This window comes from Triticum urartu, chromosome 2A, assembly GCF_056163025.1.
Source record: "Triticum urartu cultivar PI428250 chromosome 2A, HENAU_Tu73, whole genome shotgun sequence".
Taxonomy (NCBI): domain Eukaryota; kingdom Viridiplantae; phylum Streptophyta; class Magnoliopsida; order Poales; family Poaceae; genus Triticum; species Triticum urartu.
The window spans coordinates 260,355,369-260,381,862 of NC_141874.1; the positions used below are offsets into that span (position 1 = coordinate 260,355,369).

At 46.9% G+C, this 26,494-nt stretch overlaps 1 protein-coding gene and 1 long non-coding RNA gene across 12 annotated transcripts; both read right to left on the reverse strand.

The window, feature by feature from the left end:
• Positions 1 to 612: 612 nt before the first annotated feature.
• On the reverse strand, positions 613 to 4,097 carry LOC125536869 (uncharacterized). 2 transcript variants are annotated; one of them, XR_007295264.2, is made up of 2 exons: positions 1,115 to 4,097; positions 613 to 1,005 (listed from the first exon to the last, which is right to left on the reverse strand). It is a non-coding gene; the product is annotated as an uncharacterized LOC125536869 (long non-coding RNA). The 2 variants fall into 2 exon arrangements; XR_007295263.2 differs by having other exon boundaries at positions 613 to 1,008.
• Positions 4,098 to 13,419: 9,322 nt separating this feature from the next.
• Positions 13,420 to 19,317, reverse strand: LOC125536868 (elongation factor Tu, mitochondrial). Of its 10 annotated transcripts, none has more exons than XM_087543719.1 (9): positions 18,781 to 19,317; positions 18,537 to 18,687; positions 18,369 to 18,444; positions 16,898 to 17,136; positions 16,393 to 16,810; positions 16,185 to 16,295; positions 14,748 to 15,851; positions 14,000 to 14,095; positions 13,420 to 13,558 (listed from the first exon to the last, which is right to left on the reverse strand). In XM_087543719.1, the coding sequence occupies exons 2-5, from the start codon at positions 18,565 to 18,567 to the stop codon at positions 16,740 to 16,742; spliced, it is 417 nt and encodes a 138-aa protein (XP_087399845.1). In that variant the 5' UTR covers positions 18,568 to 18,687; positions 18,781 to 19,317; the 3' UTR covers positions 13,420 to 13,558; positions 14,000 to 14,095; positions 14,748 to 15,851; positions 16,185 to 16,295; positions 16,393 to 16,739. The 10 variants fall into 10 exon arrangements, 9 of the variants coding, with proteins under 9 accessions (XP_087399845.1, XP_087399851.1, XP_087399850.1 ...); XM_087543725.1 differs by having other exon boundaries at positions 14,748 to 14,809; positions 15,738 to 15,851; positions 18,537 to 19,317; XM_087543724.1 differs by having other exon boundaries at positions 14,748 to 15,132; positions 15,738 to 15,851; positions 18,537 to 19,317.
• Positions 19,318 to 26,494: the final 7,177 nt, after the last annotated feature.

The window sequence follows — 26,494 nt, forward strand, 5'->3', positions numbered from 1 at the left end:
TTTTAAATTTACCGAAATGCGGACACTCTGTTTTTCGCGACACCCAAATCGACGTGGGTACTTCATCCGACTGAAAACCGCACTGCATCAAACAAAAAACCGCACTGCATCAGACGTGTTAGAGAACTGCATGGTTTATTTTATTTAAACGTAATTTTTTCAAGGACGAGAAAGTAGAGTGCACTTCACATCGGGTGTAAATGAACCACAACGCTCTTATTCAGACAGGCAAGTGAACTTCATAAATTCTTTTGTCGGACGTAAACTTTCTCGCACGAGTTATTTGTGTGTTTTTGTTGTCTTTTTTACAACAATTTTTATTAACAAGAGTGGACCGCAGAGACGAGGGGAAGTGAACCGCGACATATATCAAAGTGAACATCATTGATATCTTGTTGTTTCACTAAAAAATCGCACTTTCATGTTGGGAGCAAGTGAACAGCATCACTCTCAAAAGTGAACCCCATCCGAGGACCAATAGCACTTCAGCTGTCGATGTAGTCAACTAAATTTTGAGACACACGAAACAAATTACACTTCATACAAAGGTGTAATGAGCTGCTACATAAATGGTGCGTACTACATCTAATAAGAAGCAGAGTGAGCTACATCTAACAAGAAGTGAGCTTCTTTTGAGATGTTTTTGGTTTCTTCTTTACCAAGTGAACAACATCTAAAAAGAAGTAAACATATACACACAACCATGCAAATCACATAACACAACCTAAAACAAAAAAAAGTGCATCTGAACCGCAAGATAGTAATAATGAACTAGATGCTCACATCACTCAAACTGAACCACACGTACAAACTGATTTATAGTACACAAACCGTTGGCTCTTCAAACAAACGGAACTATGCACACAATACTAAACATTTGCCTAGCGACCTCGCCATTGAGAGAGTTTGGTCTGGTGGTGAGGCGCTCGTTGGAGGCCTCGCCAGAGCGGAAAGAATGGATCCCACACCACTCTCCTCCTTGGCTTTGTGGCAATTCAGTTTTAACTGCTGGAGCACAGGATGAAATTCAGTTAAACGCACAAACTCGACAATACATATACAAAAGTAGAGTTTGAGCTTATAAGATAAGTTTTGGGTTGTGGGAATTGCTCACCAAGTGGACGAAGCAGAGGCCGGGCAGGCTCCTACCAGAGGAGAGCGCAATGGAATTGCAAGACTTGTTTGGCACACACACCAAACTGCTATGGCAGTGAACCTGGAATGGCAGACAACAGCGTGTTCATGGAAAATTCAGTACCTTGCAGCGCCATGGAGGAGAAAGCACACATGAATTGCAACCAAACTGCACAGCCATCGTACTACAGAGACGCATATATTCGACTAAAAAAAACTGAAAACAAAATGAACACCTAAAAACATATGTGTTCTGCACTGCATGCCCTCAAAACAAAATACTTCAGTTTTTGCATTTGGAGGCCCTAAGCGTTGCAGCCATCCACGGCTTTTTCGTTGATGCCGCCATCCCCCTGGTGAATTTCTCTGCAAGTACAAACATCACCGAACTGCATGCAAATAATGGGCAGAGATGGTGGGAGGCAGAGGATGGGACGGAGTTTGCTCTCGCCGGTGTGAGGGGTCTGCGCGCCGTGTTGATGAACTGCACGTGCGCTGGTGTGCACTGCACGGAGGAGGTGACCTCCTGCCGCCATCTCGCCGGTAGAAGCCCGACGGAGCAACCCCTCGACGGGATCTGGTGGCGTGGGGCCGCAGCAGCCAGTCGGCGCGGGATTCGGTGGCTGATGGATCCATAGGAAGAGGAGTTTGCTCGAGAGGGAGGCAGAGGAGAAGTGGGCGCGGAGGCAACCGACCGGATCTGGCTACGGTGCAATGGGGGTGGCGGCCCATCCGCTCGCCGGCGCTGGATTCGGCCGAGGGAGCCTGAGGCTGCGCCGGCGGCCGAGGGCAGCCGAATCTGGTGGCTGAGGCCGCGCCGGTGGCCGTGGGCGACCGAATTCCGCCATGACCGGCTGGATGGCGCGGGAGAAAGAGGAGGGCGATGACCGGCGTAGAGAGGTGGTGCTTGTGGGACGCTGTCGGAGGTGGTTGTGGGCGGCGCCACCGGAGAAGGTGAGGAGGGTAGGGGAGCACCGCGCCGGAGAAGGTGGGGAGGGAGGTGGGGCGGTGCGGGGAGGGAGGTGGGGCACGAGGAGGTGGCTGGCAGGGAGTTGATGGAGATCGTGGGGAGAGTGACACTGCTGGAAGTTTTTTTTGTTGGCCCGTGCAGTTCGCTCTGTTTCTTTCCGGGGTTAGTTTGTAGCTACGGGTCAGGACGAAACTGTTATCAGAATAAGATTTTTAAAAGGTGTTATCATAATAGATCCATCCTATATATATAGAAAATGGGTCTATTCTAATAACACCTCTTAAGACCTTATTCTAATAACACTTTCGCCGTATTCTGATAACACCCACCCACTTCTCCCACGACCGAAGAAAAACTATCCACCGCCCACCTTCTGAGCTACCACGACTCCAAATCAGTCTCCACCTTCTTCTTCCACCGAGACGCCATGGCCAACCTCCCCGGCGGCGCTCCCAACGCCAAGCACCACCTCCCATCGCGACGTCCCCTCCGCGCACCACGGCGTCCCCTCCTGTGGTGCTCCCCCCGTCCATCCTGCGCGCCGACGAAGCCATCCACGGCCTCCCCGCGATGAGCCAATGCCAGATCCGGTCAGTCGCGGGCTCCCACGACGGGCCGTTGATGGATCCAACCATCCACGGCCTTCGGCGATGCGCTCTCTCCGGATCTGCCCCGCGCTCCTCCCCCGGTCCCCTCCCACCTCACGCCCCAACCCCTCCACCTTCTACACCGATTCGCCGCCGGTGGCCCGAGCCGCCATAGCCTCCACACCGCACTTCTCTTGGAGCTCGCAGTGACTCTCCGCACGAGCTTCTCCCCCCGCAGCACCTTCTTCCAAATGGATCGGGGCGGCCCCCTCTGTCAGGCGCCATGGATGGCCACGCAGCCAACACAGACGCGGCCTCGATCTGGGGTACCTCCACCGCGGCCTCCAGCATCGCAGTGTCCCGACGAAGCAGCTCCGACCGGGGTGGATTTGGCACTGCAGTCCACATCGCACAGAGGCGTGCCCCACTTCCTCCTCCCCACGCAGTCCACTGTCAAAGCCAAAAGGGACATGCCGTCCTGGGGGCATCAGGGGCAGCTGGATTCAAAGATTGGCGGGGGTTCGGTTATCTCGACGGTCAATGACGAGGGATCCGAGGCAGCCACCATGTCGCCAGCCCCGTGCAGCTCGGTTGGCAGGCGCGTGCAGCTCGGTTTCCACCCCCGTGCAGCTTGGTTGCCACGACCGGCCTCCAAAGCCTCCTCCCCATCCCCAACACTGGACGCCGCCGCCCTGCCATCCCTTCACCGCGATGCACTCGAGATACGCCGCCCCAAGGGTCGTCTCTCCTTCCACCGGCGACGGTCACGGAAGTGCACTTAGCCCTCTCTCTTCCACTGGAGTTTTGCTATGCGTTGTTCTTCCGGTTGAATTTGCAGTTTTTTTCCAGTTAATTTTTTAAAAGAAAATTTCCTTTTCCTGAGGTGTGCAGTTTACTTGTGCATATTTCTATATAATTTTGCACTTACTCTTGCAGTGCACTCGATGCGGTCCGCTCTGACCGTTCCCGAAGTTTAGATGGGAGCTTGATGAGGTTCACATTCAAATGCACTACTCGACAGCGGTTCAGCAGCTCGGCCCATGCAACTCGGTTTGCACAGGCGTGCGGTTTGGTGTATCGCCCCATGCAGCTCGGGTGTGGTGGCATGTAGTTTGTGCATGTTTTTGTTACTTCAAGTTGTCATCGTGTGGTTTGATGTGTAAAGGCGTTGACCATGTAGTACTCAGATGAACGTATGTCTCATGCAGTTTGGCAAAACGTGTGAGTGCAGCTCGACATGTATTTTCTGTGGGGGTTGCATTTTTCTTTTGAATTTGTTGTGCCATGCGATGTGTGACTGCTAGATGTACTTATTTTCGAAGTACTATTGTTTTTGTCTAGAGGTTCGTTTCATTGTTCTCAAGCGGTTCGTTTGAATGAAAGAAAGAAATTAGTTAGAAAAAGAAACTAATGCAGTACACTTGCGTCTACTCTGGAGTTCGGACGCGTTATCACAAAAAAAGACAAAAAAAATAGAAAATGCAGTGCACTTGGCTCGTCACTACAGTCCCAAACATGTTAATGAAAAACGATGTCCCAAAAACGTGTTACATGAAAACATCAACAGTAACTCATGCGGTTCATTTTTGAAAGTGTTGCGGTTCATTTTTGTATTGATGCGGTCCACTTCCTCGTCTTGGAAATTTTATGTCCGACAAAAAAACCATGAAGTTCACTTGCCTGTCTGCTACAGTGCGGTTAGCAGTGCGTTCTTCCGTCTGATAAAGTTCACTCGTCGATTTGGGTGTTGCAAAAAATAGAGTACCCATATTTCGGTAATTTCAAAACTGCTTTTAAACCATGAAGAATTGGTGAGTGTTCTACATGAAAAAGTTGCGCCTCGTCGATATCTTTCCAACGGGGTATGATTTGAATCATTCCGACCAGTGATTTGTAAATATTTCACAAAAAACGGCCGCTGCCACTCGTCGTGCGCCGCACGATTTTGAAAATTAACTTAAAACCATAAGGAATCTCAAAAACATTTCAACATATGAAAGTTGCGCCTCGTCCATAGATTTTAAACTGTATATTACATGCCTTGTTTCGACAAACGGTTAAAAAACTGGAGCAAAAACAGTACCGAAAATTTGAAAAAAATTGAAAAACAGAATTCCATGATTTACTAAATTTGAAACTGCTCTTAAACCGTAACGAATTAGAGAAAACAATAGTTATGAAAAAGATGCGCCTCAACGGTATCTATCCAACTGCGTATCATTTGCCTCATTCCGACGAGCAGTTTAGAAAAAAATGCGAAAAAAGCTCGCTGCCACTCTTTATGGGCCGCACCGTTTTTGAAACTGCTCTTAAACCACGGGGAATCTCGAAAAGTGTTCAACATGGTGAAGTTGCGCCTAATCCGTAGCTTTCCAACGGTATATTACACGCCTCATTCCGATAAATGGTTAAAAAATTAGAGCGAAAACAGTATCAAAAATACACTAGGCGCAGTTTTTTCCGACGCGAAGTTCACTAGTCTCTATAATGTAGTGCTCTTGCTAAAGAAAGTGCAGTGCCCTTGCATTGAGCATGCAGTGCAGAAGTGTTATCAATATATGATTCCGTCCGGCACCTGCCGGGAGATGGAAAGCAACACGCGCGGCACCATCATTCCCAAAGCATGCGAACGCGACAAGCGGCTACAGCTGGAGGAGTGGAAGGAAGCAAGGATGAAAGCTAAGTCCACGCGATCGTTGCTCCATTATAGATCTAGAATTTGCATTTGCTTATCCCTCAGATACCAAGGGGTTTCGTATGAAGAAATCTTTTCGTGTGGTGGCACCTTGATGGATCGTCTGCGCCCCCGCTCTGTTCCGAGCCTGCTCACGGAGTGGATGGCTGCATCAAAGACTCCTATGGGAAAACCTTGCCGGGACATGTCCTCGCTAGCCAATGCTAAGGACCCGCTCCTCACAGCAATCGCGGCAGCATGTTACTAGCGGGCAACCAAAATACATAACAAGAAACTAACGATACGAACATTCATGGATAAAACGCAAGGGGGATAGCATGCGTTCGAGATTAAACAAACATCAGTTCAGCACAAATAAAAGAAGTACAGTGTCCAAACACAGGACATGCATAATGTTTTGTTACCGGGCATCACAGCGACACGAATGGTTCAAGGGCATGCCTGGCGACCTCGTGGAGCCCTGGGGATGGCAAGGACCTTGTCGGCGTAGGGGGAAGCCTTCCTCGACAGTAAATGTTTGCGTCCACCGGTAGCCTCCTGAAGCCATTGGCAAGGTCGAGGTCTGGGTGGCGGTAGGCGATGTTGCTTAGGACCATGAAGAGGGAGTTGCGGGCAAGCTTCCGGGATTCCCTTGCGAAGCGATCAGCCCTTCCTTCTTCATGTGTCTTCAGCTTCTCGATCAGCTCGTTGAAGAAGATCCCTAGCTTGACGCCTGGGACCTCATGTTCACCAACCGAGAAGATCGGCCCCTCCATCTCCATTGTTGCAACCTGGGCAGTGAGGCGCTCGGCAATGTCGACAAAGCTCTTGGTCCAAAGGTTGACCTGCTCAGATTGATTCGCCTATTTGTCCTCCGCGTCCTTCCAGTGGATCCTCACATTCCGCAGGTCCTTCATCAGCTGCTTCTCGTGAACCACGCTGGACTCGATCGAGCTCTCCAGGGTGCCAATCCTGGCCTTCAAGTCAGCTATGGAGCCGCTGGTAGTTTCAAGGTCTTGGCTCTTGGAGGAGAGCTGCGATTGCACCTCCTTCAAAAGGATCTCTGCTTTCTGCGCCTCCTCCTTGAGAGCCACGGCCTCCTTGGCGCTCCCGAAAAGCTCCTCTGTCAGCTTGGCCACCTGCTGATCAAGATCAGTTTTGGCAGTGGATGCAGCGGCAAGTGGTCGGACACCTTCTTCAGCTGCGCGGCAGATTCATTGGAGAGCGTGTCAAGGGCCGCCTTGTGCTTATCCTCCAACTCCTTCGTGTGTTGCCAGACGAGGCCCTCCAGTTATTCATCCTTAACGCTCCAAGAACGCTGCACGCTCTACCAGGCGGGCCTCCCGGGCAATGACATCCACCTTGGCCATGGAAATAGTCACCTGATGCCGCAAAAGGACTTGTAACTTCTTGCCGTGCCACTCGCACAGCTCGTTCCCCTTGTCCCTCAGCTTCTGGTCTACACTATTGGCAGAGTTGTGCTACCCTTTGAGTTCCTGCCATTTCTGGCCATACCGGTCCTGCATTTCTTTGATGCCTACCGCCACAGATTCCAGAAAGGACAGATCCAAGACAACGTCAACAAAATCATCGAATTCTCTAACTTTCTGGGATAGTGGCGCCATGATGCGCTGGATCTCCTCATCCAGCTCTGCTCTCATTGATGCCAAAGAACCAGGAGCTCCGAGACCAGGTTGGGATAGCACCAGTGCCAGGTGAATTGAGGTTGGCCGCGGGACCCTAGTCGAGGTGCCAAATGATGGAGGAGGGCTCATGGTTTGTAGGGGGATTTTCTCTTCAATCGGCCCCCTGATCTTGGCGCACTGCCACTCCCGGCAGCGTGTTCCTGCCCCTCCGAGGCAACAATCTTGACGGCCTCCTCCGCAGCATCTTTCCCTATGTCGGTTACTGAGGGAGTCATGGATTAAGGGGTCCTCGGGTGTCCGGCTATGTAACATGGGCCGGACTGATGGGCTATGAAGATACAAGACATAAGACTTCCTCCCGTGTCCGGATGGGACTCTCCTTTGCGTGGATGGCAAGCTTGGCGTTCGGATATGTAGATTCATTCCTTTGTAAGCCGACTCTGTACAACCCTAGCCCCTCCGGTGTCTATATAAACCGAAGGGTTTATTCCGTAGAGGCAATCACAATCATACAGGCTAGACTTCTAGGGTTTAGCCACAACGATCTCGTGGTAGATCAACTCTTGTAATGCTCATACTCATCAATATCAATCAAGTAGGACGTAAGGTATTAGCTCCATTAAGAGGGCCCGAACCTGGGTAAAACATCGTGTCCCCTGCCTCCTGTTATCATCGACCTTAGACGCATAGTTCGGGACCCCCTACCTGAGATCCACCGGTTGTCACACCGACATTGGTGCTTTCATTGAGAGTTTCGCTGCGTTGTCGCTAGAAGGTTCGATGGCTCCATCAATCATCTACAACAATGCTGCCCTATGGGAGGTTTTCCTCCCTTGGTCAGATCTTCGTGTTCGGCGGCTTCACACTCCGGGCCAACTTGCTTGCCCATCTAGAGCAGATCGACAGCTACGCCCCAGGTCACCAGATTAGTTTTGGAAACTTGGATTATGTCGCTGACATCCGAGGAGACTTGATCTTCCAAGGATTCACGACCCCAACCTCCGCTCTGGCCTTAGAGCTGGAGCGCGTCGCCAGGTTTGAAGACGGGATTTCTAAACCCGCCGGACTATCTGTGGCTACTAAGCCCGGTAAGGGAAAGCCGGAGGAAGCACTATCGCTGGCAACCATCACAAAGCTGGACTCTTCCTCGGACACTGGCTCCGAACTCTCGGAGTCAGCATCGTGTGAGCTCGGCCAAGGAATCCCCTTCCTGCTGTACTCCACGGATTCTCTTCTCCCTGGCCAAACCTCGCCTTTAAGCGAGGCTCTGGACTTGATGCGATCCCTCGTCATTACGAGGGAGCAACGTCCAAACTACGCCTAGCCCAGACTAGGGGCTGAGAACGGGGAATTTTACGTCCCACCCACCACCCACTTCATCGCCACTGTCGAGGACTTAACTGACATGCTCGATTAAAGTTACAAAGACATCGACGATATGGATGACGATGCCGGAGAAGAGCAGGCCCAAAACCCGTTGTTTACCGTACGCTGGACGGCCACCTCTTTGTATGACGTGTACGTGGTGGATACACCCAAGGAGGGTGACGACGATAATGAGAAAAAATCTAGTAGAGGATAAACCTCCCGAGATACAACCAAAACGCCGATGGCGCCGCTCTAAATCACGCCGCAGCAAAGATAGCAATACCGGCACGAGAGACAACAATACTCTAGACAATGCCGAATACCAAGAAAACCCCGTCGAGCAAAACTCTGAACAAGACGATCGAGAGGATGGGCAAGTTAGCCCTGATGAACAGGCCGCAAACGAAGACTCGGAGGATAGTAATTACCCTCCACTCTCTGAGGATGAGGTGAGCCTCGGCGATGAAGACTTTATCGTGCATGAGGAACCTCTCGAGCAGGAGCGCTTTAAGCAACGGTTAATAGCCACTGCAAGGAGTCTGAACAAGAAACAACAGCAACTTCAAGCTGATCAAGATCTACTCAACAACATATGGACTAATGTCCTGGCAGCCGAGGAATACGGCCTCGAGCGCCCAATCAAAAGTTACCCGAAGCGTAAACTGCTACCCCAATTTGACGACGAGGCCCTCGAGCCCGCGCCATCAGCGCGTAATGCAGTTGACCGACCACCTCATGGCCGGGACAAAACGGCAACTAAAGCCAAACACCAGCCCATACTACCTCGTCGTAAAGGTAGAGACATAACAGCTCGGGGACACACATATGACCTGCAGCAGGACCTGAAGAATAGAGCAGGTCCGGCCAGGTAGATCTATGGATCGCGAGGGCGTGCCCCAACGCGCGACGACGGCTATCAAGCCAAACACGACAAACATAATCACGCCCGGCCGAAAGCCGCAGATGGACTCCATCCAAACTACGTCGCGACCTGGCCCGATATAGAGGCACCGCACACCCCCTCTGCTTCACTGATGAAGTAATGGAACATGAATTCCCAGAAGGGTTTAAACCCGTAAATATCGAATCATATGATGGAACAACAGATCCCGAAGTATGGATTGAGGACTTTCTTCTCCATATCCATATGGCCCGCGGTGATGATCTTCATGCCGTCAAATTCCTCCTGCTAAAACTCAAGGGACCAGCTCGGCACTGGTTGAACAGCTTGCCTGAAAACTCCATTGGCAGCTGGGAGGACTTGGAAGACGCCTTCCGCGACAACTTCCAAGGCACATACGTCCGACCCCCGGACGCCGACAACTTAAGTCACATAGTTCAATAGCCCGGAGAGTCAGCCAGGAAATTCTGGACAAGGTTCTTAACTAAAAAGAACTAGATTGTCGACTGCCCGGATGCCGAAGCCCTAGCAGCCTTTAAGCACAGCATCCGCGACGAATGGCTCGCCCGACACCTCGGCCAAGAAAATCCGAAGTCCATGGCGGCCCTCACAGCACTTATGACCCGCTTTGGTGCAGGAGAAGATAGTTGGCTAGCTCGTAGAAATCATAATGCAAGCGAACCTGGCACCTCCAAAGCCAAAAATAGCAACGGCAAGCCCCGATGCAACAGGCATAAGCGTCGAAACAATGTTGACAATACTGATGACACGGTGGTCAACGCTGGATTCAGTGGCTCCAAGTCTGGTCAGCAGAAGAAGCCATATAAAAGGAACAGTTCGGGCTCTTCCAGCCTAGACCACATACTCAATCGTCCATGTCAGATCTACGGCACCCCTGATAAACCAGCCAATCATACCCACCGGAGTTGTTGGGTCTTCAAACAGGCAGGCAAATTAAATTCCAAAGACAAGGAGAAGGGGTCGCAAAGCGAGAATGACGACGAGGAGCCCCGTCCGCCGAACACGGGGGGACAGAAGAAGTTTCCCCCCAGGTTAAAATGGTGAACATGATATACGTTACCCATATCCCCAAGAGGGAGTGCAAACGTGCGCTCAGGGACATCTATGTGATAGAGCCGGTCGTCCCAAAATTCAACCCATGGTCGTCCTGCCCGATCACTTTCGATCGCAGGGACCATCGGACCAGTATCCGTCATGGTGGTTCAGCCGCACTGGTTCTTGACCCAATTATTGATGGATTCCACCTCACGCGAGTCCTCATGGACGGCAGCAGTAGCCTCAACCTGCTCTATCAGGATACAGTCCGCAAAATGGGCATCGATCCATCTAGGATCAAGCCCACAAAAACTACCTTTAAGGGAGTGATACCAGGTATAGAGGCCCGCTGCACGGGTTCAATCACATTGGAAGTTGTCTTCGGATCCCCGAACCACTTCCGAAGCGAAGAATTGATCTTCGACATCGTCCCCTTCCGCAGTGGCTATCACGCACTGCTTGGACGAACTACATTTGCTCGATTCAATGCGGTACCACACTATGCTTATCTCAAATTTAAGATGCCCGGACCATGCGGTGTCATAACAGTCAATGGAAACACGAAGCACTCCCTTTCTACTAAGGAGCACACCACGGCCCTAGCAGCAGAAGTACAGAGCGGCCTTATCAAGCAAAACCTTAATTCGGCAGCCAAGCTCCCGGACACTGTCAAACGAGTCCGGACCACTCTGCAACAGGATAGTCCGGCCCGTCAGAAGCTCGACTAGCAATTCGGCCTCCATCTCAGTCCCGACCAAATGGCGGCGTACGTACCGCGCATACATAACTACGCACTCAAATACCATGGGCATAGACGGAGGCGTAACTTGATTGTGGTCCATCATACGGCTCCCACACATACTTTTCCTTTTTATTTTTACTTTTTTTAGTCTTTTCTTTCACAGGCCCCTCCCGACGGCCTGATCATCGGTCCTTTCGAAGGATAGATATACCAAGGCGGCAAGTAGTATAGACGTGTGGGGGAATCTCTAGATGTTCTTCTTGACGATCATTCTACCTGTTTTCAGGACCCGCATGCAGCTCCCCCTTGGTCTTGGCATGTTAAATAGCCATGTTGATTATCGCACTATTTGTACAAATACGCTTTGACGTATCAATCAAATTATAATGGACACAGTTTGCGGCCCAACTTACGTGGCACTAGCTTACTACTTCGTTTTATTATTCTTATCGATTGCACTCGTACACTTTAGTACGCTTTGATTCACCAGGGGCTTCATTGTGCTCCATACTACGACAACAAAGTCCGAACACTTTTTACAGTACATTCGGCACCCTGAATTTTAGCATTCATCGGCTCTGAATCATATCTTTGGTCAATAGTTGGGTTGCCCGGCTCCTGTGCTTGCTACCTTACTGTGACACCCCAATAGTTAAGCTACAGTAAACCCCTGCTAATGATGTCAGGTCATCATAATTAAAATTTTGCTAACCTCACTTGTTTCAAACTGAATTCAAATTCAAATTATGATAGAGTCAAAATTATTATTTTTCTAGCGGTAAAACAAAAATGTTCGCTGGGTTCCAAAAATTATTAACTAATTATCATGAATAATCCAACATTATTGGAATTATTAAAATGCCTTTAAACTATTTTAAACTGGACCAAACAGCCCCAAAATAAATCTTTCTATTTAAACAAAATTCAAATGGATTAATTTAATCCTCAAACTTATTGTGGCGGTGCTAAATAATGTATAGTACGTATTTATATGTCAAATCTCCACATTTTACAAAAGCCATTTGGTTCTAGGATTAGTACAAAACAGTAGCTAAATAATTAAACAGAAAAGAAAATGGAAAATAGTAGTAAAAAGAAAAGAGGACCTAAACTATTGGACCCCTGGCCCATTTAGCAAAAATAGGCCCAGCCCACCCCCACTTGTCCTCTTCCTCTTGCTACAGGAGACGGAGGGGGGCCGTGGCAGCCATCCATGGCGCCATGGCCACGGTGGCAGCCATCGGCCGGCTCCCCCTCGCGTACAAGACCACGGCACCCCTCCCCCTGGGACCCTAGGACACCCCTGCCTCTCCCCCATTCCTCCTCGCGCCGCGCCCGCTCGCCTGAAGCCTCGTCACCGCGCCGCCATCGTCCTCGTGGCGACCGGCCTTCCCCGCCAAGCTGACGCGTCCAGGAGCTTCACCACTATCGCCCCCTTCGTCTATGTCGTTGGGTTTGACCGGGGAGGCCCCGTACGCTCGCCATCGCCGTCGTCTGTCACGTACATCGCCGACCGCCATCGACAATTCCCACGGCTCCGGTCCACCCCGGGCTTCCTTGACCGCGCCCACGAACTCTCTGTGAGCTCCTCCTCCATTCCCCCTTGCTTGTGCCCTCGATTCGTTGCAGTAGCCTCCGTCCCCGAGCTCGTCGGAGCTCACGCGTACGCGTATGTACGTACGTGTGTTGCTGCTGCTCATGCGCTGTTGCTGCCGCTGCTGTGCACGCGCGCGGCCTCGCCGCGGCTTGCTATTGCTCACTAACTGTTGTAGCTGCTCGCTGCTTCGCTGCTCTGCCCCCTGCCGCGGCTGCGCTGCTTGCCGCTGCCGCCGCTCTTGCGCTGCCGTCGTTGCTTCCTTGCTCTGCTGCGTGCTGCTGCTGCTAGCATTGCTTTGCTGCTACTAATGTCGCCTGCAATCGCCGGCTGCTGCTGCTGGTGGCCATGGCCACGGCCATGGCCAAGGCCATGTGTGGTGTGTGCGTGTGTGCACAACCAGCCTCATGGTTGTGCCACCAGGCCGGCCCTTGTTTAGTACTAGAGGCTGGGGTGCGCCCAAGGCGCGCCTCCTGTGCGATCCTTTGCGCACTTGCCTTGGTAGCGAAGTTGTGCACATGCTCCAACATGTAGGCGGTCTCCAAAAGAGAAGCAGAGTTCATCGGACCATCACAACACGGAATCGTCAAGTCATATATAGAAGGCAGGTCCTATTGACGATGTTATGCCTAGAGTCTGGTTGGTGAAGGAGAGGCGGCGCCCTTCCTTGCAGTTGAAATGGAAGAAGCACATGTCACCCTCTTTTGATGTTGGCGTGATGGCGAAACCATGACAGTTCGTCATGATGTGGTGGCCCTCTTGTCGGTTCCAAGCATGTAGCGACTGTCGCAGCTCACGGTTCCGTCTCCGAGCTTGTGTGGCAGTGTGTCATCATCTTTGTGATGTATTTCTGCAGCTTGTCCTGGGTGTACTCCATGTGAAAGTACTGTGAAGACAAAGAGTAACAGTTAGTTCATGACAAGACTTCTTCTCAAACATTACAGGTTAGAACTTGTGTAGTATTTGCTCAGCTAGAACACATGCAGTAATAAAATATTATGCAAAAGAGAGTTCAGTGAATGTCAGTGAGCATAACAAGTTATTAGAGTGAGAAAGAATGACGGCGAAAGAAAATCAACATTGTAGATAGACATAGAAAACCAAATTTGTCATTTTCACATAGACAATGGGCATGGCAGTAAAGCACCAACATTGGTGTTGAAAAATTGAAGTGAAAACTGTAGATATTCCGTGACAATCAATCAACATTTTTTTATGAGAAAAAATGATAAGAAGTGACACTCTACAATACGGAGATATAACTTGCTACATAATGAAGTTAGTAAACATTAGCTTTATGAAGAGCAGGCTATGATTTTGAACATACCATGCATTGCCCTGGTTTGGCAAATGTCTTGCTGATGGTGCAGACATAGTATTTGATCTTTGGCCTCTTCTTCCATAGCTAATGTAGAAGTCTCACCTACAAAATAAAGCAGATGAAAGATACATTAGTGTCAAAAAAACATCCTACATTATGGGATGGAGGGAGTAATAAATACTTCTAACATGTTTACTTCAGTATAGTGGATCCTACTTATCCAATGACCCATATATCTCAAATAGTATTAGCTTAAAATCTCATGCAATAGTGAACATCCAGCATATTCTCCAAAGTTACAGAATATAATAGGTTCAGAGAGAGAGAGAATATGTCCATGATGATGACCAAAAAACTTCAGGTCAACATCCAAACATACATAATTATAGCTTGAAGATAATTACAAAGAAGATTTTCAGTGGCAGACATAGCAAGCAAATTATCCACCGAATGCTTCATTGCATGTTATCTGCTGATCACATAAGAAACAACATGAAACAGGGAGTGCCATGTGGCAGGTGTTGTTTCTCGGCTTTATGTTTTGACCTCACATTGATTGGTGCTTGCCACTGTACTTCCTCTATTATAATCATCATGTTTGTGTATTTCAAAGTCTCTGGTGTGTAGATCATGTAATCCTTGCAAGGAAAGATAAATAATTGCAATATCTGCAATTAAAAAAAGGATTTGGCAAGAAGGGAATAGGTTCCTATAGAAGGATAAGAGAAAGCTTCCATGACAAGTGGGATCTCACCTTTACAGTTGATACAGAAGGATGGCTGAGCATAATATTTCTCTGGATCCTCGTCTCTAAACCTATTGGAAATTTTTTACATCACCATATATTAAGATCAAGGGCTTATGGATTAAAGAACAATGGATAACACATAAATAAAGCAGGAAGTGCTTTTAAAAATGTGAGTTTTGATATGCAATAAATATTCAGCCTAATAGCTGAGGACATAAAGACCAGTTTACTGAAAAATTCATCACTGGGACATATGCAATAACGAACCTCAAATGCAGAATGGAAAGCACCATAAAATTAACTACCCAGAGACAAGTTATTCGTGGCTGTCTGGTTCATTTCTTGTGAGCAACATAACTATTCTTAGGGCATCGCTGTTAGAATGAAAGGCCTAGAGAAATGAAAATTTACAACATAAAATTCAGAAAACTCTTGTGGGAAACATAACTATTCTCTAGTCATCGATGCGATAACTAATAACATTATCTTTTCATCTAAGAGGACTTTACAAATGCAGCAGTAACATATATTCTCAACTTTCTCAAAATGTAAAAAGGGGAAGAAAGCAAAAATGAATAAACAATAACAAATAACATTGCAATGATACAAATTGGTTGACACTTGTTCTTCAGCTTAGACAATCTTGAGCTTAGACATCTTTTACATATTGAAATGCATGCTGCATGGTCATCTGTAGATCCTTTGGTCTAGACATGTCCAAGATTAAGAACCAAACAAGGAAACTAAGCAACTTAATTGCTTTTTACATTGTCTCTAGCATGGTTCGAGGAACATAAACATGTACTCCCTCTGTAAACTAATATAAGAGTGTTTAGATAACTAAAATAGTAATCTAAATGCTCTTATATTGGTTTACGGAGGGAGTAGTCAAGTAATGCACCAGATAGAAATAAACCTCAGCAAGTCTACTTCCCTTCCTACCTTCGAACCTAGCATTGCCAACTGTTATTTGATTTTGAATAAAAGGCAGCATACTTGTTGTTGCTGTCGTTGGCCAGTTGTTGGTTTGCTACCACCGGCTTGTAACTACTACCTCTGCGTATCCGAGCCTCGATGGCAGGTCACATGATAGTAGTACCAAGAGTAGAACTGAAAATAAATAACTCGAATAAAATGAAAGCCACAAGTCAAGATCTCTCTTCCATTAACACTAAATCATATTGCATTTTTTCAGCCCAACAAGTTTTTGTAAACTGTACACCACATACTTTTGGACCATATTTTCTTTCTACTATTGTCTATCACAAATGAAAAGCAATACCACATACTTGTATTTCTTAAAAATATACGTGGGCTCCAATAATCATATAATTACACATATCGATCAGACTCGTAAGAAAATTAATGCATCATGTATTTATAGTAAAAGAGGAGATGCACTTGTATAGTGCCAAGAATAAAACATGCATTGTTCTAATATACCTAGCCGAGCCTTCTTCATCAGACATGTCTCATCCTTCATAATTTCATATCTGGCACCTCATCCTCACCTACATCTGAGGTCTCCAAGATCCCATAGTATCCTTAATCAAGCTATTTTGTGGTGGACAACAGAAATCTGAAGATTAGATTCAGAGTGAGAGACGCAAGAGATGTGTAGATGCATGGAGTGTTTGTAGTCATTACTTACTGCTACTTAAATGTTGATCCAATGAGATTTATACTCCCACGAAGTGCATCCGGACGCGTCGGTCTGGACGTTTTACAGGAGGGCATTGGAGATGCACTAATAAGTTGAAGAGATGTTTCTGGCCGTACTCATATTTCAAACGCAAAAGTAGCTAGTGTGTTGCACGCTTCTACTCTACCGACTCCTTTGATTCATAGAAAATTTATTTTAAAACATTGTAGGATTTAGATCCTTAATTTGTTTTTCCTACGGTTGACATTTGATTCACAACATTGTAATCCTTAACAAACAAATCATCAAATTAATTGAGAAGTAAAAAGAGAAAGGTCTGGAACATATTATTTTTATTAGCTCATGATTTCAGCAATGACTCCGGCGCCAACGGTCCCCCCTCCTTCCCTGAGCGCAAATCTTAGCCCTGCAGAGCACATAACAGTCAGATGAAGTTCTTCTCTGCTACTATAAAGCGATTTAGATGACAACGTTTGAATCAATGTAGGTGTACCTGGTTCGAGTGGAACATGCAACATCAACTCGACGATTGCAGTTACGTTGTCACCAGGCATAACCATCTTCACGTCCAGAGGCAACTCGATTTTCCCACGGATGTCAGCTGTCCGGAAGTAGAACTGTGGGTTGTAGTTTGAGAAGAAGGCAGTGTGGCGACCACCTTCATCCTTCACAAGGACGTAAATTTCCACCTCAGACTTTTTGTACGTCTTTACTACCAGGTTTGCACACCACCTGAAATAGTAGGAAATGCCAGCCAGTGAAAACCAATAAAAAATGCAGTACTATTGGAAAAGGCACCAGATAGAGACAGTGTCACAAATATGCAAGACCAAAATGAATCAAAAGTATGCAGCAGCAGATAAAAATGAGAAGGGCAGTGTAAAACAACTGAAGTACAATGCACAAACTGAGATTTTGAACCTGTCAAGGTAAGCTGCTGTTAATCAAACTTGTAAAAAAAATTAGTGAACCGAAGTTTAGCGACTTAGATTCTGATTTTTGGGTCTGTAATAAGGTGTTCGGGGAGCTGTTTTACCCCCTGTTTAGATTCAGAGTCTGTTTTAGACTTTGTTGTTGTGGTACTCGTATGGCTTCACTTTCTTCATTGAAATATGGAGCCGGGGGGAGGCCCCTGATTTTCAAAAAAAGCTGTAGCTACTTTATTTTTGGATGCAACTCTGTATTAGTGAATACCCGCAATAACAATAGAAATTCATTTTTTTGTGTGCAAGCAGAAAGTGCTACATAGTTGGTAGTCAAGTATTAGCAGCAATCGCTTAAATAATTCAATATAAACATGTGTTAATCTCAGATCATTAACATTTTGTCTACTTTACAACATGAAGTGGTATCTAACTTTCAAGGCAAAACTTAGGAAGGCCTTATCCATGCAACTAACCTGCACATATACCTGCATAATAGAATAAGCACACTCATTAGTACAAAAGAATTGGTGTTGTAATTTTCTTAATTCTTGCACCCTCATGAATTCAAACAAACATGTACAGAGTAGAAGATGATATATGATCATAGCCTCCTTGTTGTTTCTCTGTAGATAACTGAATTTTATCAGTTAAGTTCATTTCCTCTTAAAGCGTACAACATAGCTCAATTGATTTCAAATCCATCTTTATACAATGGCACATAACAATCTTTCTCAGAATCTCTAGGAACAAAAAGAAGAACGAACTGAACAATCTCGCTTGTACAGTAAACCTGTCTTTGCTGTTTCTTTGCACATAACTGAATTTCAAACGGCACAAACAGGTTCAGTTCATCTCGTTTTAAAGCGTATAGCATAGTAGAATTTATTTCAAATCTATGTGTGTACATTCACACATAACAATTTTCCTCACAATCTCTAAGAAGAAGAAGAAGGACGAACTCAACAAGCTTGCTTGAAATCTCATACAAGAAAAAGCACAATAAACTGAAGCAGCAAGGAAAAGCGCTGAAAACCGAACCTCAACAGAAAGATGATCCTCTGAGCAGATGAAACAGCAAGGCAAATCTGTGAGCTGGGGTCGATTAGTGCGATTTCTGAAAAAAGATAAACAAATGTAACGTGTCACAGTGAGGGAACATAAGATCAAACAGTTCATGAGCGTGTATGAAATGACACAGGCACGAACCAAAAATCGACACAGAAACATCCATATCCATGGATACGCATCAATAGACCACAAACCATACCATGGTGATGATGACAAGCGCAGAATTCAAAGACAAACAAGATCAGCGATCCATGAAGAACTACAACTCTGACATTCAACCAACAACCACCTGCAACGACAGAACATCCACGACCACTATGCACAACAGCAATAGATCCGAAAAAGAGAAGAATATGTTCGTGTAAGGGAGGGGCAATCTCACCTTCATGGTGGTCTATAGAAGCACAGCAGCGTCGGCAGCCAGTTCATCGCAAAACATTGAGAGGACGGAGGAGAAGGCGTGCGTGACAGCGAGGGTTGAGGCGAGGATGCAGGGACTGACCACCTCACGTGTTGATGGACGGCGACATGAAGCCAGAGGGAGACGACCGTCTCTGCGCTCACGCTCCTGCCAACAACGACGACGCCATGGACCAGTGCTGCCGCTCGAGCTCCTCCTGGGTCGACCTGGGAGAGAGAGAGAGAGCACGGGGCGGCCGCACTCGACGCCGTCCGAGATGAAGATGAAGAGGCGCTGAGGCGATTGGACGCTGAGGTGGGAGAAGAGGCGTTAACGACCACGCGCAGGAGCAGCAGAGGCGGCTGCTGCAGGATTGGGGAGGGGGGAGAAAATTTGGGGCGTGAGCGAGGCGGCGGCGGCAACCCTTGCCGATGTGAAGGAAAAACGAGAGAGATTGGAGAGGAAAGGAGAGGTCGCGTGCATCTGGAGAGAAGGGGAGCGATGACTTGACCGACTCACATAACAACCAATCCCGAGCCGCGTTCGGTTTTTTCTCTCTTCTTATCGCTATGGTCCTCTGCCTACGTGGACAGAGCGAGTGAGCGCCCTTTGCGCGACGCGTAAAGGGTTTAATGTCTAGGCTTAGTTACTAACACTTTAGTGCTCAATTAGAATAATAACAAATGGCAAGTGGTCCCCTCTATTGATTAGCTTTAATTAGTTGATCTAAAAAGACTGAGTCTATGGCAAATGGGCCCCGTGATTAATTAAGCAAAATTACCTAAACTACTAAGGTTAGAGTCAATGACATGCGGACCCTCTTCTACTATTCACTGGTTGACTAGTCCCTATTGACTTGGTCAACTGGGCCCTCTGGCCCCTTCTGTCAGCCACATGTGCATAATGTTGGGTACACTTTGGTGTACCCGTAGGATTTACTGTTTACTTTTTTGAAATAATAATAGTCTTAGAAAATCAATTAAAACTTCAATAAATCATATAAAATAAACCGTAACTCCGATGAAAAAGTTTTATATATGAAAGTTGCTCAGAACGACGAGACGAATCTGGATACGCGGCCCGTTCGTTCGCCACACATCCCTAGCATAGCGAACACGCAACTTTCCTCCTCCGGTTCATCTGTCCGGAAACGCAAAACACCGGGGATATTTTCCCGGATGTTTCCCCCCTTCACCAGTACCACCTCATACCGCGTTAGGGCACCCCTAGCACCGCTACTTGTCATGTCATGCATCGATATCCATCTGTTTACATTATATTCATTTTTTCTTCCCCCTCTTCTCTTCGATAGACTACGAGACTGACATCGCTGCTGGTGCCCCGATCGACTACGTTGTTGACGACCCTCTTTCTTGCCAGAGCAACCAGGCAAGCCCCCCTCCTTGATCACCAGATATCGCCTACTCTCTTTCTACTGCTTGCATTAGAGTAGTGTAGCATGTTACTGCTTTCCGTTAATACTATTCTGATGCATAGCCTGTCATTGTTGCTACAGCTGTTGATACCTTACCTGCAATCCTAAATGCTTAGTATAGGATGCTAGTTTATCATCAGTGGCCCTACATTCTTGTCTGCCTGCCATGCTATACTATCGGGTCGTGATCACTCGGGAGGTGATCACGGGTATATACATACATATATACATACTATACAGGTGGTGACTAAAGTCGGGTCGGCTCGTTGAGTACCCGCAAGTGATTTTGATGTGGGGGCTGAAGGGGCAGGTGGCTCCATCCAGGTAGTGGTGGGCCTAAGTTCCCGACGGCCCCTGACTGTTACTTTGAGGCGGAGCGACAGGGCAGGTTGAGACCACCTAGGAGAGAGGTGGGCCTGGCCTTGGTCGGCATTCGTGGATACTTCAATTAACACGCTTAACGAGATCTTGGTATTTGATCTGAGTCTGGCTACTGGCCTATATGCACTAACCAACTACGCAGGAACAGTTATGGGCACTCGACGTCGTGGTATCAGCCGAAGCCTTCGTGACGTCAGCGACTGAGCGGCGCGCGCCGGGTTGGACCGCGTAACGCAACTTCCTTTGTAATGGAGGTTGCTAGGTCTGCTCTCCGGTCGCCCTCGCAACGTGCAGGTGTGAAATGGGCGATGGGCCCAGACCCCTGCGCCATAGGATTTAGACCGGCGTGCTGACCTCTCTGTTGTGCCTAGGTAGGGCTGCGACGTGTTGATCTTCTGAGGCCGGGCATGACCCAGAAAAGTGTGTCCGTACAAAGGGAATCGAGCGTGTTGGGAAAGGTGGTGCACCCCTGCAGGGAAGTTAATCTATTCGAATAGCCGTGATCTTCGGTAACAGGACGACTTGGAGTTGTACCTTGAACTTATGACAACTAGAACCGGATACTTAATAAAACACATCCTTCCAATTGCCAGATACAACCGGTGATCTCTCTCTCACAGGGCGACGAGGGGAGGATCATCGGTTAGGATTATGCTATGCGATGTTACTTGGTGAACTTACCATCTACTCTCTTCTTCTGCTGCAAGATGGAGGTTACCAGAAGCGTAGTCTTCGATAGGACTAGCTATCCCCCTCTTATTCTGTCATTCTGCAGTTCATTCCACATATGTTACCCTTTTACATTTGATACAAATGCATACATATGTAGTGTAGCTCCTTGCTTGTGAGTACTTTGGATGAGTACTCACGGTTGCTTTGCTCCCCCTTTTTACCCTTTTCTATACCTGATTGCTGCGACCAGACGTTGGAGTCCAAGAGCCAGACGCCACTGTCGATGATGACTGCTACTAATCGGGAGGTGCCTACTACTACGTGCAGGCCGCTGACGACGACCAGGAGTAGATTAGGAGGAACCCAGGCAGGAGGCCTGCGCCTCTTTCGAGTTGTATCCCAGTTTGTGCTAGCCTTCTTAAGGCAAACTTGTTTAACTTATGTATGTACTCAGATATTGTTGCTTCCGCTGACTCGTCTATGATCGAGCTCTTGTATTCGAGCCCTCGAGGCCCCTGGCTTGTAATATGATGCTTGTATGACTTATTTTTTTTTGTAGAGTTGTGTTGTGATATCTTCCCGTGAGTCCCTGATCTTGATCGTACACATTTGCGTGTATGATTAGTGTACAGTCAAATCAGGGGCATCACAAGTTGGTATCAAAGCCGACTGCCTGTAGGAATCCCCCTTCCACACTCCTTGGCCGAAGTCGAGTCTAGACATTGCAAAACTTTTTACTAACATGGCTGTGTGTCTTACGGGCCCATGTTGCCATTTGGGTGGTATTAGGATCTTTTACTCCTCGTCTATACTCTAGGACTCTGATCTCTCTTCTATTCGGGCTAAATGATTTTGCTAACTCTAACTCTAGGTTCTCGTAAATACTTTCTCCTGAAGAGCCCCTTCATTCCAGATGATAGCCTGCTTCATCAGACGATTCCGAAGATACTCTACGTTATTCTCTCGAGACCTTGTGCCCACCACTTATGGTATTCCAGACCATCGATAAATCCTTATGGATAACTGCTTACACTTGTCGTACTTACCTTTGTTCCTAGTTGCCCCTGTTATTACTTGATACCCTGAAAATTTCTTTGACAATTCGAGAATCCTTGTGCCCACCGCTTTGCAGCTCTTTGCCGCAGACATACCCTTACGGATAATTTCTCGCACTTAATGAGTATCCGCTCATCCCCAGTTGATTCATGTATTTCACAAAAGTCTTCAAAATACCATTCGATCCCCGAAAATCCTCAACAGCCTATTGCTCCTGAAATTCTTGCTTGCTTGCATTATGATTAACCTCATAAGTCCGGTAATCTTATTGGCATCCTTAGTCATTATCAGTTTGAGTCTATTGAATCAATATGTTGCTAATGCTCGCATTCTTTAATCAGATCCTTCATTTCGTCCTTCCAGCTGAGACGTCATTTTAAACATGAGCTAGATCTCGACCAATCAAATTGCCATCGATTGTACCCCTAAGGCTATTCAACTTATCCATCCCTAATCAGAGCATTGCTTCTGATCCCTTGTCTTGGAATTCATAATTCCTTGCATTTGAGCTTTGAGTTAGTTAGTTGTTTCTATATTCTGATCTCCTTGCGTTCTTTCTTCTTCTGGTTGAGTACCGATACTCACATCAGATCCATTATGGACCACCAGATCCTTTGTTGGATTTTGTCCGACACTGTCCTTCATATTCATTAAACTTGTGAGCCTTCCATCGGATACATAATGCCTTTGGTAAATTGTACTCCTTGCTTTTGTCAACCATGCTCTGCTCCCGAGCTTGAGTTATTTGCTCCTGAAGTTTGTGGTGTATGTTTCTATGATGCCCCGATGGGTTGAACCTATGCCTTCCTTAATCTGTGTGAACCCGAAAGATTTCATGGGTCATACTTATCTGGTATTGCACCAGGTAAAACTTTCAACAATTAATGTCATTTTTGAAAAAGTGAGAGGTGAATGGAAGGTTATACATTGAAGAAGTGGGAGTCGACCTTGAACTTTGTGTTCATGCCCATGGACACGATGTATATCCTATCATGGAAGCTTCTTGTAATAATAACTATTCCCTTGATATAATATCATTTGGTATCTGTGAATTGACCCTTTGCAATCGTGGTTCCGACCATATTTTCTCCTTGATTCCATATTCGGGGACAAGTTAAAGCACTTGTCTTTTGCAGATCAATACACCTCTGCAACCTCTATTATGATCTACCTTCGAGTATTACCCCGTGGTATCTCGATAATATCACAGAACCATATTAATTCTTATGAGTTCTTCTTCAAGTATTAATTCTCACCGGTTCCAATTTTCCCTGGGTTCTGAGCTGTTAGACACTCAAGGACACCGATAGTGAATCGAGTCTGTACTCTGATTCAATAACTGAAAGTGCGTTATATCGACTAGAGGGGGGGTGAATAGGTGATTTTTATGCAAGTCTTCAAAACGTGAGAGTTATGAAGACAAACAGCGAAGATTATGCCTTTTCCTATGCAGCGGAAGTTAGATTACACTAGGCCAGCCATGGTCATGTGTTCAATAGAGTGAAAGCGCAATGACAAACAACTGCAGTGTAATAAGGATCAGGTAGGAAGAAGTTATGAAGCCAAACAGTTCATACATTCACGTTGTGAAGACAAAAGATAAAGCAAGCATGCAATGGCTTCACAATGTGTAACAGTAAGAAAAGGAAGTGAAGATGAAACCAGTGACTCGTTGAAGACAATGATATGTTCGACCAGTTCCAGTTGCTGTGACAACTGTACGTCTGGTTGGAGCGGCTAGGTATTTAAACCTTAGGACACACAGTCCCGGACACCCAGTCCTGAACACACAGTCCAGGACACCAAGTCCTCACCGTATTCTCCTTGAGCTAAGGTCACTTAGTCCTCGCCCAATCACTCTGGTAAGTCTTCAAGGTAGACTCCCAAACCTTCACAAACTTTGTTCACTAGCAATCCACAATGTCTCTTGGATGCTCTGAACGCGACGCCTAACCGTCTGGAGGATTCACAGTCCTCAAGTGTAATAAGTCTTCAGATCACACAGACAAGAAGACTCAAGTGATGCCCAATTTGCTCTGGCTCTGGGTGGTTAGGGGTTTTCTCCTCACTAGGAATTTTCTCTCAAAGGCTTCGAGGTGGGTTGCTCTCAAACGACAAAATCCATGCACTGAAATCTGAGCAGCCAACCGTTTATGGTTGTGGGGGTGGGCTATTTATAGCCACTTGGCAACCCGACCTGATTTGTCCGAAATGACCCTGGGTCACTAGGGAACTGACACGTGTCTCAACGGTCAGATTTCAAACTCTCATGGCAACTTTGCTTGGGCTACAAGCAAAGCTGACTTGTCCGGCTCTGGACAAGATTCGCTCTCATTGTCTTCGCTCGAAGACATAGGTTTTTGATTTAGGCATCACTTCAGTCATTCTGACTGGTTCTCCTGGACCCCACTTAACAGTACGGTGGTTCCTATGACTCAACACAAAAGAAAAAGAACTACGAAAGATCTAAGTCTTCGAGCTCCATAGGCTTCATAACGTGTCTTCTTTTGTCATAGTCTTCAATGTGAATATCTTCATATACCACCTTTGTCTTCAATGTCTTCATACATTTTTAGGGGTCATCTCTGGTAGTAAAACCGAATCAATGAGGGACTTCTACCTGTGTTTTCCTGAAATTCTCACAAACACATTAGTCCCTCAACTAGGTTTGTCGTCAATACTCCAAAACCAACTAGGGGTGGCACTAGATGCACTTACAATCTCCCCCTTTTTGGTGATTGATGACAAACTAGTTGAAGTTTTCAACGGGGAATATAACGTGTGAAGTTTGTAAAGGATAGGGAATTGTCTTCATAAGTTGCAAGGGCTCCCCCTAAAGATGTGCATATAAGTTAATTTGCTTTTGGAATGCAAATGCACATGGCAGGTTGTACTTGTGGAGATCCACTTCAGCTTATGATGACAATCCACTATGCATGTGAAAGTATATGAAGATAATGACATGCATAATGGAAAATGGACGTCTGCAGAATGAGATAAGTGCGGAATTTATCGTCGCACATGCGGAATTTATCTTCGCAAACAGAGTGGCAAACGAGTAGCAGACGACCATCGAGTCTTAGTGTTACAACTCAAAGAACCGAATGAAGCAAAAACGAGAGTAGTAAGCACGAAGCAAAATGTAGCAAAAAAGAATATAGCACCCGCCCATATGGACCCGCTTGAAGACTATCAACCCATACGCTTCTCCCCCTTTTGTCAGCAAGGACTAAAAAGGTTCGAAGACATAGAGTGTCTACTCGTTTCCAGGAGCAGCAGGGTCGTTGGAGGTGTTTGGCGGTGCAGACGAGCTTGGAGGTGCTGAAGCAGGTGGCGGTGATGTAGCATCGTCGTCTTCATCAATGATCCTTGCAGTAACTGTGGCAGCAGATGAAGAAAACTCAGAGTCTTCAAGTGATGGTGTGTTGCGCATCACAGCCCTTCTGGGAGGTGTGGTGTCAAACTTGAAACGCTCTGTGAAGCCATCCTCTTCAAGTTCAGCTTCAGTACATATCATTGAAAGCCCTTTCCATGTACGACGGCACGTTTCATGTGTAACGAAAGCATTCTTGGTGGCTAGGTTTCGAAGACGATTGACATCCACCAAGAGGCTCTTCATCTGACGCTTTAGCCAGTCGTGATGCCTATCTTGCTTTTGGTGAAGGGCCACAAGAAGCTCTCGGTCATTGAGGACACGAGCACGCTTCTTGGGTCTTGGAGCATTTGTGCTGTCTGTGGCTTCAGTAGATGCTGGTGCACGTGTAGTGCCAGCCAACGGATATACCCAGGATATGGCTTCAACACCTTCAACATTCTGCGTGAAGCTCTGGTGTTCTGCATTCTGAAGACTTAACGGTTGCTTGGCAGACTCAGGATATATTGCTTCAGCAGAGGTATCCACATCTGGCAAGAAGATCCGATGGTTTCGGGCAGAGGGCTGATACGAGATCGCAGAGTGCAGTTTGATCAGCCTCATCACCCAAGGTGCATAGAACTTCAAACCAAATAATTCTGAGCCTGACGCAGCAAGTTGGCGTATGAAGAGATCCTGTGCGTTGAAGCATTTGCCATGCAGGATATAGAATATGAGAGTCTTCATTGCACCCTCAATCTTGGCATGTGGTGAGTGTCCCTTAATGGGCCAGAGAGTTT

Excerpts from the sequence above, each read along its gene's own strand:
- LOC125536868 (XM_087543719.1), bottom strand. The coding sequence starts at position 18,567 with ATGGATATGGATGTTTCTGTGTCGATTTTTG. Across the intron at positions 18,445-18,536 it reads TGTTTCTGTGTCGATTTTTG|AAATCGCACTAATCGACCCC; the intron begins GTTCGTGCCTGT and ends ATCTTTTTTCAG. Across the intron at positions 17,137-18,368 it reads AGGATCATCTTTCTGTTGAG|GTGGTGTGCAAACCTGGTAG; the intron begins GTTCGGTTTTCA and ends CTACTATTTCAG.